Below are 13,277 nucleotides of genomic sequence, written 5' to 3'. Positions count from 1 at the left end.
TTCTTCCTTCTTTTTATCAGTGCTAATATGCATGTGTAGGTCTATATTAGAGGTGTTTCTTTTTTCTCTCTCATTTGTTTTAAAACAAAACAAGGGGGCCAGTAAGTGGCAGGGTGGTTAAGGCACTGGGTTCCCACATGGCTGACTACGGTTCTAGTCCCTGACCTGATGGCTTGCTTTCTCTCTCTCTCTGTCTCTCTGACTTTCTCGTTTCTCTCAGGTGTGCACACATGTCCTATAGCAAATTAACAAGAGTAATGATCATAATAAATAAAACTAAATAATTCTTAAAAACAAAAACAAAATCTTGAGTTTGATTGTATTTCACAAAGTCCTCTACTATATGAAGGGCATCCCTCCAAGCCAACACATATAAACTAATTCTTTACAATAGTTGTAAAATATAGATGTTATTCGACCTAGGATGAGGTTAAATCCTGATAGCTCCATTGTCAGTTAAAACATATTGTACATCAAGCTATGTGCAGTTCTTCTGCCAGTCCCCGGAACTTAGCCTAGCCCTCCTATTGCTGACGGCGTATCATTATGTACCTTGTAAAGTTGAAACTTCGTAAGTTGGGGACCATCTGTCCATGGTAGCATCGTCATAACATTTGTTTGACATTTTCCTTACGTACAGATTAAAATCATCTTTGGACCCTTTTATATTGGTGCTTTGATTTCTGTACAGTAGATTCTAAAATGACAATGTGCTGCATCAAAAGTAAACTACACTTAATTTTTTTTCGTTAAACGAAATCAAGGGAATGCATGCACATGCAGGAAGAACAGATAGAGAGGGGGGGCTGTTTTTGATACAGACTTGCTGTTGCAGCCCTCTGTGCTGCCCTGCCAGTTAGCTGAGGTGACAGTGCATACTGCTGTGCCTGGCCTGCTCAGGTTGTGCTGGGATTGGAACCCGGGCCTCCTGTGTGACCCCAGCCTTGCATAGCAGTGGTCCACTATTCGCGTCATCACTACCGAGTCACACTTTGACATTTTATTCATTTATTTATTTTTTATTTTCAGATTAATTTCACATTTTATATTAAGTCTTCACCGTGCCATATACTATATATATAAATATTTTTTTCAGTAGAGAACTTTATATTCTTTTGTCTGTTAAATGTTTCTTGCCTTTGCACCAAACCACCCACCACCCGCTCTCTACCACCCATTCCCCTCCGTTATAGTCTCTGGCATCTACGTTTATTCTCTCTACTGTCCTATTTTCAGATTGCTCGGTTTCTGCCTGAGAGTGCAGATAGTTGGTACAAATCGAGTGGGAGATAGATATACTTGTGTATCTTCCAAGTCTGGCTTACTTCACCCAACATTAAGTCTTCTGTATTCATCCCCTTTGAATCAAATGATAGAGTGTCATTGTTCCTTACAGCTGAGTAATAATTCCATAGTGTAGATGGTACCCTAGACAGAGTCTCACCACACTGTGGTCTTCCCCCTCAGTTTCCTGGTCAGCCAGCATCACAGGTATGTGCATGTACCTGGCATGTTTGGGTCACCCCAGGAACTGAACCTGGGCCTACATTTTTAAGGATACCATTTTATTTGTTCTCAAAAAGTTGTAAAAAATTCCTGTTTTTTCAGTCATGTATAAAGGTTTTATGCCATAATCTCTCACAAATGTTGGAGGCTTTCTATTAAAAAACAAATCTTCCCACCTAGTGGTTCTGATATGATATCTATCATTAGTTTAATTTGCACTTCTCTGGCTACTTATGAAAGTTGTATTTTTTGTTTTGTTTTGTTTTCTCTCTCTCTCCTTTTTTTTTTTTTTTTTTTTTATAGGTATTTTTGCATGAGGGGGTAGGGCGTATGCTTTCTAGAGAGACAGAAAACGAGAACTCACCCTCCAGGGGAATGACCATGCCGTGGTCCCTTCTTTCTCCTCTTGGGATTTTGGGCATGCCCGCACATACATGCACTGAGCATGAGTTTAAAGCTTCTGAGTCTGAGACTTGAACCACGTTTGGCCATGTTAGAATCCAGCATCTTAACTACTATGCCACCAGCTGCCAGAGGGTGTGTGGGCTTGCCAGAGAGAGACAGAGGCAGCACTAGAGGGAAATGGGAAAAAGTACCTCCTATGGGGGATGCCCACACCACAATCCCTTCTCCATTTCTCCCTCCTTTCAGGGTTTTGGGCACATACATACATGAGCCCTGCATGTTTTTCCAGCTGCTCAAAAGTTGTTCTTTGTTTTATTCATTGCCTGTCAGCATTTCTTCCTCTTCTATTTTTTTTTTTTTTTAAGAATTATTTTATTTAGGGACCAGCAGTTGGCATAATGGCTATGTCGCCGACTTCCCATGTAGTCAACCCGGTTTCAGTCCCGGATCCAGTGGCTTAAACTCAGGCTAGGCATGTGTGTGTGCGTGCCCAAGATCCCAAGAGGAAAATGGAGGAGAAGGGATTGCGGTGTGACCATCCCCCTGGGGGGTGATTTCTCGCTTTCTGTCTCTGTTTCTCTCTGTCTTTCTGGCGAGCGTACATGCCCTATAGCAAAAAGTTCTCCCAAAAAAAAGAAATATTTTATTTAACTTTTTTTATTATTATTATTATATTATTATTATTTTAATTTGACCAGTGAAAGACAGAGAGAGAGAAAGCAGGCTGCCAGGTCTAAGACTTGAACCACAGTCAGTCATGTGGGAATCAAGCATCTAACCACCACGCCACCTGCCAACCCCAGCATTTCCTCTTCTGTGGCTTGCCTGTTCATATTGTTTGCTTGTGTATTACTTGTCTGTCTCTTACTGTCAACGTGTAGAGTTCTTTATGTGTAATGTGTATTGTCTGCATTACAATTCCCTCTGCTATATATTATTTTTGTCTCTTGATTTATTAAATGAATATTTTGTCTTTTTAGAATTTAATTTTTGTTTAGTCAACTTTGCATAATTTTACATAAAAATTTCACCTCTGGAGCTTGATATTTTCATCTTTGGGGAATGGAGATTGTTGTGTATTTTGCTTGGGAAGGTTTCCCAAGCCACCTTGAAACTGTGTAACAATTGTCTTCTAATTTTATGCTGAACATTTTTAGCTCTCTCATTATTCTCATTTCTCTGTGAAGTACTTAACTTTATTCTCTTCCAAAGGGAGAGCTGCTGGGTCATTGGGAAAGTCATAACGCGTTTTCACATAGAAAAACACGTCATGACTCCCGACAACCTGTTAGTTACGCTGTACTAACCCTACTTTAGTTAGTAAGTAGAATTTCCCCATGGAATGCATTTATGTTATGATCTTAAATAAAAACTTAGACCAGTCTCTAAGGGGAAAAAAATCATACTTTAAAGACTATGATTAGAGCCAACCAGCGGCTTGCTGGTAAAGGCAGCTAGATCCCATATAGTTGACAGCATGAGTCAAGTCCTGGACCCTGTGGCTTGAAAAACATGCTGGGCGTGTATGTGTGCACCCAAAATTTGGAGAGTAGAATGGAGAAGAGGTTACGTCGTGGCCATGTCCCCTGGCACGCTTTCTCACTTTCTCACTAGTCTCTGTTTTTCTCTCTCCTTCTCCAAGTGCACACACCTTATCACAGGTACTTTTTTAAAAAAAGGATGGTCAACTTGGTTATGATTTTTTTTTTTCCCTTGGTGATTCACAGGGAGTTCATCTATAACATTCACTGGAAACAGCTTTGTCAAGTACCGTTTAATGGAAAATGAAAACAAATTAGAGATGAAATTGACAATGAGGCTCAGAACCTATTCTACTCATGCAGTTGTAATGTATGCTCGAGGCACTGACTATAGTATCTTGGAGGTATGTATGTATATGATTTGTGCCTCAAATTGTAGAAGACTGAAAATTTAAATTCTCTTTTGTTCTGCTTGTCTGTTGCAAACAGAGTAAGTCAAATGGACGCATTCCACATTCATGTCATTCATTGATCCCTATACAGCTTTTAGACTTCGTGGGGTAAAAAGCTCTTTTGGTTCTGAAGTGGTAGCTCTTTACTTCTTTTTTTACAAACAGTTTTAGGCATGAGGGACAATTAACATTCGAACTCTAGATTTTACATCTTATTAATATTATGGAGAACTTAACAGACAGATTCTATTTATGCCAAGAGGGATAAGTTATCTTGCCTGCTTGTTTTTTTTTTTTTTTTTTTTTTTTTTTTTAACATTTTGGCTTTTTGTAGTACCTGAAGCTCTTGTGGTATGTGTGTTCAATTAACAGTTAATTATTAGTCAATTCTAGGCCACTTTTTTAGACATACAGTTGGCACTGGACCTGGATGTCTTTAAAAGATCCATTTTTATTATTGGTACAGTGGACAAATTTAAGTAGAATGCATTCTATTCTACTTAAATTCAAGACCTTATTCTTTCTTCATTTGCCAAACATACGTCCCTTACAGATTTGTCATCAGAGACTGTCATTGAAAGCTTGTGAAGCGTTCAGTGTGAACAGTAATTGTTTCTGTCCTAGATTCACAATGGAAGACTGCAGTACAAGTTTGACTGTGGAAGTGGCCCTGGCATTGTATCCGTTCAGAGCATTCAAGTCAACGATGGGCGGTGGCATGCAGTGTCTCTTGAAGTGAATGGAAACTATGCGAGGTTGGTTCTCGACCAAGTCCATACTGCGTCAGGCACGGCCCCGGGGACTCTGAAAACCCTCAATCTGGACAACCATGTGTTTTTTGGTGGCCACATCCGTCAGCAAGGAGCAAGGAATGGAAGGAGCCCCCAAGTTGGTAATGGTTTCAGGGGTTGTATGGACTCCATCTATTTGAATGGGCAGGAGCTTCCTTTAACTAGCAAACCAAGAAGCTATGCACACATCGAAGAGTCAGTGGATGTCTCTCCTGGGTGCCTGTTAACAGCCACAGAAGACTGTTCGAGCAACCCGTGCCAGAACGGAGGCGTTTGCAACCCATCACCCACTGGAGGTAGGCTTCATGATGTTACAGACTTTCAAATGCAACACTGTATACCTGTAAGGGAACGTTCCCGTTTTTGTTTTTCTTCTTTTTATTTAAATACGGTGGTCAAATATTGTAGTCAGAGTTGCAGGTTTTTAGTATAAATTATAAGAGAGCACAGCAGGGATTAGAATTCTTCCCAGCGGCTAGGCTGAAGAGAAGTCTCTCTGCTGGCCGAGCCTCTGCAGTCCTGTTGCAGGCACTTGAGCCAGATGAAGTACATGTCTCATGCTGCCAGGTGTCCATGGGCACAACTCTGAACTCTTCAAACTCCATAGGTGTGGGTGCTGGGGAACTTAGAATCAATACCACTTAGTTCTTGTTTGTGTTCCAGCTTCTATTTGATGGCACAGCACACACGGCCTGCTAGAGTTTAACTAGTACTAGGAGATGGCCGTATGGTTTCCCAGAAGGCTTTGAGCCCCTCTTGAAGTATTGCAATGTCTCTCTGTCTTGAAGCCCTAGTGTAGTGGAATACTGTATCCTGCTCTTCCTTTAAGCCACTTATCAGTGACAGAATGCAATTATGAATGTGACCTTCACCGTGCCTTATAAATAGAACTTGGTGTAATTAATAGAGCAGAAATTAAAAATTCTGCAAGTGGTTTTTTAAAAAACCTGATTTCCTACTGTTTTCTTTGGAACGTGTACATGCATACCATGTGCATAGAGTAGGTGGTCTGAAAGTCAGTGGTGTAAAACAAGTTTATATTGTACTTATATTAAATATTTACCCAAATCAGGTCAGTAAGAAGGGTTTCCTCACTGTGTCACTTAGGGGTGAGGCTGAGAGTGGCATTTTGAAGGGATGAGCCCAAGACTGGCATTTTCTTGAAATGTGTGCTACATTGACCACCAAAACGTGAAGAAAGGAACAGGGTGATGGCTGTGCACTAGCTCGTAAAGCTCCGAACCCAGAGAACCATACTTAGCCTGACACGAGCCCACGGTGGTGGCCACGTTAAAGGGCCAGGGAAGAACCGTCCTGAGGTGTTCTCCACAAGCACATAGTTGGAAATCATCCACCGCACTACCGGATGGTCCCATTGTCATGAAGAAGTCTGACATTCTTTGGGGTCATTTAGGCGAATTTGATGATCTCCTTTCTTAGGTTTGAATCATTTATATTGGGTTGTTGGAAAAGCCATGGCGTATTTTTTTCTGTTTCTCTTTGCAAAGATGCATCGCAACTTTTCCAACAACCCAGTAGTACTTGAAGTGACATTAACCCTCATTATCATTTCATGGAACCCTTAAATGTTTGTGAACTGCAACAAATTGAGTTATCAAGGAGCCTTGTCTATGTCCTTGTTCACTCAAATAAAGTAGTACTTTTCTTGTTCTTTATGTTTGGCCTAATAATCTCATGGAGATTATTATGAAGTAAAGTTCACTATGAGTCGTCCCGTCAGTTCCTTGTATTTTGGTTATAGCCATAGCGGAAGGCTTGTCAGTGTAGACAACTTTTTACTAGAGGAAAAAATGGGAACTTTGCTCATTTTTATGGCTCTTTGAGAAGTAAATCTTTATGTAACCTTAAATCAAAGGTAAAATACCAACAGAATAAGGACTCTTCTTTTTTTTTTCTTAATTTATTGTTTAGAAAGAGTTTTACTGGTAGGATGTGTGTGCTCGCTAGAGAGACAGAGGAAGTCAAAGAGACAAAAAGTGAAAATCACCCCTTAGGGAGGATGGCATTGCGGTAATCCCTTTTCCAATCTACCCTTGCGATTTGGGGCACACATGCACCCGACATGAGTTTTAAACTGCCAGGTCCAGAATTTGAACCCTGGTCAACTGGAAATCCAGCAATGTAACCTTTATGTCATATGTCGATCCCGGACTCTTCTCTTTTTGCATCATTGAGTGATAGAGCTTCCTTGTTCCCTTTGCTCATTTAGGTTATTACTGCAAATGCAGTGCCTTATACATAGGGACATACTGTGAGGTGAGCGTCAACCCGTGTTCCTCCAACCCATGCCTCTACGGTGGGACGTGTGTCGTAGACAATGGAGACTTTGTCTGCCAGTGTCGAGGGTTGTACACTGGTCAGAGGTATGTGTATTTTTCTTAACTTTCATGATTGATTATTGTGTTATATTTTTTAAAACATGTGAATTGCACATGTAAAAAGTCTGTACATTCATGTGTTAAAGCTCTCTTTTACTGTATTTGTAACGCAATCATAAGTTTATGCATATTCTTCCATATTCTTTAGGTGCCAGCTAAGTCCATACTGCAGAGATGATCCCTGCAAAAACGGTGGGACGTGTTTTGATAGTCTGGATGGTGCTGTTTGCCAGTGTGATTCAGGTTTTAGGGGAGAAAGGTAAATGACTTCTCTCAAGATTTTTTTATTTGTACTTTTTCATAGTGTAATATTGATTAGCACGTATAAGAAAACTTCATCAATTTGGGCTTTGTTGCTTCAGAATTTTGATAATCCTTATACTGGCTCCTTGTATAATTGATTTCTTTTTTCACTCTTTAAAATACCAAACAGAGGAATATAGTATGTAATGCTTGAAAATACCTATACGCTAGAGATACTATTTATAAACAAAGAATTAGAGCATTTTGCAAACAGTAAATGCTTGTGGGAAGAGATGATCACGTTTTTAAAAGCATACACCTGGAGCTGTAGCCTTCCAAATGTGAGAATGAGGATCATGATAGTTTTTTGTAACATGCTGTAACTAACACAGATAAAGCATTTGAAAATCTTTTTCAACTCTTACTGTCTTTCGTAATCTCTTCTGTAATCTTGTGAAGTGGTCATGGTTTTCCAGGTGAAGAAAACAAGGCTTGGAGGTGCCTGGAACAAACCTCGAAAGAGTCAGATGAGAAATTTTAGTTTCAGATTTCACTTTAGTTTAGATTTTCACCAATTCAGTTAAAAAAATGACTCAGTGTGTGTTACCTGTAAGTGCTTAGGGCAAACTTAGATAAACCTTCACTGTCTTTCAGAGTGGCCCTCTTGCAGGGTTTCGCATGTAGTTTTGCTATGGTTACGGTTGTAATCCTGAAATTTTGCCATTGCTCACTTGGCCTTAAATCATAAATTGACTTTTTTTTTAGAGAGGTTTTTGCTATAGGGCGCGTGCGCTCGCCAGAAAGACAGAGAGACAGAAAGCAAGAAATCACCCCCCAGGGGGATGGCCACGCCGCAATCCCTTCTCCTCTTGGGATCTTGGGCACACATGCTCATGCACCTGGCATGAGTTTAAGCCACTAGGTCCAGGACTTGAACTGCAGTCAACTTACATGGGAGTCCGGCGACATAGCCATTACGCTAACTGCTGGTCCCATAAATGGACCTTTTTAATTCTAGAAAATGAAACTCTTTAATATATTTGTCAAAAAATGTATCAGTCATTAACATGTTTATAACAGGTGAGGATGAGGGATGGTAAAAGGTGAATTTTATTAAAAGGGAAGAAGAGTTAAGAAGTAGCAGGTCATTGGGCACAGTGTGAGATACCTCCATTTTGGAAAGGTAGAGGAGCCTTGGTTTTGAAATTCTGTAGAGATGAGGAGTCCAGGAAAGTTTTCAACAGGGAATAATTGCCTTCTGTTCTTTCATGCTCTATGGAACTGTTATATTCCCAAACAGAAACATTTTCTTAGAAATTAGCAGGGTTTGGGACCAACAGTTAGCATAATGGCTATGTCGCTGGACTCCCACATAGTTGACTACGGTTCAAGTCCCGGACCCGGTGGCTTAAACTCACACTGGGCGCGTGTGCGTGCGTGCCCAAGATCCCAAGAGCAGAATGGAGGAGAAAGGATTGCGGCGTGGCCATCCCCCCTGGGAAGTGATTTCTTGCTTTCTGTCTCTCTCTATCTGTCTGGCAAGCACACGTACCCTATAGCAAAAACCCCTCCAAAAAAGAAAAAAAGAAATTAGAAGAGTTTAAAAATTATCATTTATCAAAATGGCTGTTCTAATGTCTAAATGATGACTTGGCTATCAGAACTAAAAATAAACTGAAGTGTAGTAATCTGTTGATTCCCAGAAAAATGTCAGCTATATACACATATTGGCTTGGTATGATTGTCTCGCAAATAGGCATCCCCCAAATAACCATGATTAATTATTCCACCGAAGGTTTTTGTTGTCATTGTTTTTGATAGGCTATATTATATGTTGTTTGACATTTTAAGGAGGGATTTAGTTTCCTGGGATTCCAGGCCTGGCATACTCCAGTGTATATTCCAAAGATCTTTCGTCATCCGAGGCTTTCTTGGCAGGTGTCAGAGTGACGTTGACGAATGTGCAGGAAACCCCTGCCGTAACGGCGCCCTCTGTGAGAACACGCACGGCTCCTATCACTGTAACTGCAGCCACGAGTACCGAGGGAGACACTGCGAGGACGCCGCCCCCAATCAGTACGTGTCCACTCCGTGGAATATCGGCTTGGCGGAAGGAATAGGAATTGTTGTTTTCGTAGCAGCCATATTTTTACTGGTGGTGGTGTTTGTCCTCTGCCGCAAGATGACGAGTCGAAAGAAGAAACATCAAGCCGAACCAGAAGACAAACACTTGGGACCAACCACCGCCTTCTTGCAAAGACCGTATTTTGATTCAAAGCTCAATAAGAATATTTACTCAGATATACCACCCCAGGTACCTGTCCGGCCTATCTCCTACACTCCAAGTATTCCAAGTGACTCTAGGAACAATCTTGACAGAAACTCCTTTGAAGGATCTGCTATCCCAGAGCATCCCGAATTCAGCACTTTTAACCCGGAGTCTGTGCACGGACACCGAAAAGCAGTAGCTGTCTGCAGCGTAGCCCCGAACTTGCCGCCCCCACCTCCTTCAAACTCTCCTTCCGACAGTGACTCAATACAGAAGCCGAACTGGGACTTCGACTATGATAGTAAGAGTCATTTTGTTCATCTCACTAAAATGTCAGTGGGATAAACTGACAACAAGCTTTATCCGAGCTACTGGTGGTTCACATCTTTATTAGAGAGAAATTTGGCTCAAAATCGGAAAGTTTTATTACCTTTTGAATAAGTTTTCAGATGGCCTGAGTGCTAGCTGAGCATGGTGGCCATGACGCTACTTTAATTTTAACAATTGAATCTAGTTGTGTTCCAGTTAATGATCCGGAGACATCATTTCATTTCCGTAATTGATACAGATTCTCGGTTGTAATTTTTCAACTTATACAGCAAAAAGAAAAAAAAGAAAGAAAGAAAGAATGAAAGGAAAGAAAAACAACTTAGGGGTGGGGAGCATTTTCATGTTAGGATTTCCCCCCCCCATAGGGCCAGAGGAAGTGGCTGTATTTATATTAGTAGCCTAACATGTATTTGATATTGTTTAAAAGGCAATAATGGGCCACTGTGAAACAAAACCTAACTAGCCTTTGCGGTCTGAGGACATCCCTTGGCCTGTTTATGAAGAATTTCTATTCTGTGAATCTCTAAATTAAACTATTGGGTTTTTTTTATTATTGTTTGTTTTTGTTTCTGTTGAAATTTTACCAGCGGGTATACGTGCTCTCCAGAGAGAAATGGAGAGGGAGAAAGCACCCCTCTGTGGGACAGAGTGACACTGCAGACCCCTCTCCTCCATCCCGTTGGGATTTCAGGCACACATGCACATGTGTCTGGCATGTTTTCCAAGGCATCAGGACTGGGATTCACACTGCATAGCTGGCCAGGTGGAATCCAGTTTCCCTAACCACTAGGCCATGGAGCCTGCCCACATTTGTTTTGTTTTTGAGATATTTCTTTTTCCTTCAGTTTTCATTTATTTAATTTTTTTAACAGTTTATTTTTTCCATGAGAGACAGAGACAGAGCCACTGCAGCAGTTCAGCTGGTTCAGATCACGTGTGCCTGCACGCCTGCTTGTACCAGGCATGCTAAAGGAGTCCCAGAACCCCTCCATGTGGCTGCCTGGCCCTCTAGTTACTCATTTATCACATCAGTGTCAGGCAGGTGTTTGGTAATGCTTGTCGCTATGTGTCAGGATATAGCCATGAAGGGCCAGCAGGTAGAATCGTGGTTAAGGCACTGGACTCCCAGATGGCCGACTATGGTTTGAGTCCTGGACCTGGGGGTTTACTTTCTTCCCCCCCCCCACCTCCTGTCTCTCTCTGATGAGCACATGTACCATATGGCAAATTAAAATTATAATAATAAACAAAATTCTTTAAAAAAAAATAAAAGAAGATACAGCAATGAACAAAACAAATGTCTTGGCCCGCACTCATAGAACTTACTGCTTGTCGTCTCTGCCTCTCTACCTTTCAGCTAAAGTGGTAGACCTTGATCCGTGTCTTTCCAAGAAACCGCTAGAGGACAAGCCTTCACAGCCATACAGTGCCCGGGAAAGCCTGTCTGAAGTGCAGTCCCTCAGCTCCTTTCAGTCGGAATCATGTGATGACAATGGTGAGTAAACAGAATATGCAGGTACCGTGGCTGCTTGCTTGTGTGCCCATGCTGCTCTGGCTACGTTGTTAACATGTATCAGTGGATGCACCCGGTACCCTGTTAACATGTATCAGTGGACTCACCCAATGTTTTCCTATTTCACCCGGACCCTTAAGCAATACCTGAACATAACTTGCATGAACATCTGCTGGAGAATATTTTAAATGTTCTTAATAGTTACTTAACCGTGCCAACTTGTCAGTAATAGGGAAGAAATGTAATCAACTGAAAAACAATTTCTGTTAAATTGATTTTTTTTTTCTTTCTTACACAACAGTAAATGTTAGAGAAGTTTTGTGGGTTTTTCAAAAACCCTTGTAACAACTCCTGCAATAACACATTCACACACCCACGCACCCTCTAAGAAAAGAGATGATAACTGAAATGTTGGATTTCAGGAGTACCTTTGGTATTACAAGGTTTTATTTGTCTCTTCCCCAACCCCACCGCGGCCCCAGCTCCCATTTGGATCAGAGCGTACTGACAGAGCACAGTTTAAGAGATTGCTAGTAAGTTTGATTATATTTCTAATGAAGAAAGTTTCGTAGTGGGATTTTTGATACCAGTTATGTTTATCTGATTTCCTTAGGGCAAATTGCATTGTTAACCAGCTTCAATATACAGACACATACCAGTAGAGAAAATTGTCAATATTCAATAACGCAATAAAGTGTGGTGTTTAGTGGAAATTTTTGGGTCTCAGAATTAGTAAGTTTGAATAGTAACTTTTTCTTGCCTAAAAATGTAATTTGTTGGTACATTTCAAATATTTTATTGGTTTAGAGAAATAACTCAGTAATAATTATTCATAATAACACACACATACACACACACACACACACACACACGCATACATACATACACTCTCCATAAGTCTATAGGTCTATAGTACATTGTAGAGACCATTTCCAAACTCAAGTATATTCCCTTCATTGCTGATTTCAAAGGTACTATATATGATGTTCAAGTACATCTGTCCTTATTACAGAATGGTTTCTTATGTAAGTTTCAATTCTCATTGGTTTGTGTATGCCCTTTACTATAGTTAATTTTTATCTTGGCCCCTAAATAGTGTTCATAGAAACTGTAGATACATATCAGAATTTTGTCAGGATATTTTTCCTTTTTCTAGTTCTTTTTATTGAGACAAAATTCTTCTTTTTTTGGGGTGGGGCGGAGGTTTTTGCTGTAGGGCATGTGTGCTCGCCAGACAGAGACAGAGAGACAGAAAGCAAGAAATCAGCCCCCAGTGGGGATGGCCACGCCGCAATCCCTTCTCCTCCATTCTCTTCTCTGGATCTTGGGCACGCATGCACATGCACCTGGCATGAGTTTTAAGCCATCAGGTCCAGGACGCGAACCGCAGTTGGCTACATGGGAGTCCAGCGACATAGCCATTACGCTAACTGCTGGTCCCAAGAGAAAGCATTCTTCATAATCCTTTAGATGCCTTTAATAAATTGTGGTCAAATTAATTGTGAAAGTTCACTGTCAGATACTACAGTGTGAGGAAAATCATACAGAGGAGTGTTTGTGTTTCAGTAGCCTTTAGAAGGCTACCGTGTCTCACTGGGCTAAAATCTAGGTGTCAGGACCGCGTTCCTTTCTGGAAGTGCTGGGAAGCATTCTGGTTTGTTTCCAGTTTCTAGTGGTTGCCCACTTTCTTTAGCTCATGGCTTCTTCCATCTTTGAAAGGCAGCAGTGTTGCATTTCTCTGACCTTATTCTATAGTCGGAGCTCCCTCCAGTACAGCTGGGGAAGAGGGACCATTAAAGGCCTTTGTGATTGTATCAGGCCTACCCAGTTAATTCAGGAACTCTACCCCTCTCAAGGTCCTTACCCATCCTTAAAGTCCCATTTGCTG

The 13,277-nt window shown here is 41.1% G+C and overlaps 1 protein-coding gene across 2 annotated transcripts in view; it reads left to right on the top strand.

The window, feature by feature from the left end:
* Positions 1–13,277, top strand: part of FAT1 (FAT atypical cadherin 1) — a 161,485-nt gene that overhangs the window by 143,068 nt on the left and 5,140 nt on the right. For both annotated transcript variants that reach the window (XM_006160470.2, XM_006160469.3), the window contains exons 21-26: positions 3,639–3,796; positions 4,469–4,931; positions 6,866–7,019; positions 7,183–7,293; positions 9,216–9,847; positions 11,234–11,371. In XM_006160470.2, the coding sequence (XP_006160532.1) occupies positions 3,639–3,796; positions 4,469–4,931; positions 6,866–7,019; positions 7,183–7,293; positions 9,216–9,847; positions 11,234–11,371 (1,656 nt within the window). The remainder of the gene's footprint in view (positions 1–3,638; positions 3,797–4,468; positions 4,932–6,865; positions 7,020–7,182; positions 7,294–9,215; positions 9,848–11,233; positions 11,372–13,277) is intronic.

Source organism: Tupaia chinensis, unplaced genomic scaffold (assembly GCF_000334495.1).
Source record: "Tupaia chinensis unplaced genomic scaffold, TupChi_1.0 Scaffold000685_1, whole genome shotgun sequence".
NCBI lineage: Eukaryota > Metazoa > Chordata > Mammalia > Scandentia > Tupaiidae > Tupaia > Tupaia belangeri.
The sequence above is the reverse complement of the archived record's forward strand: the minus strand, read 5'-3'. Positions and strand labels throughout refer to the sequence as shown.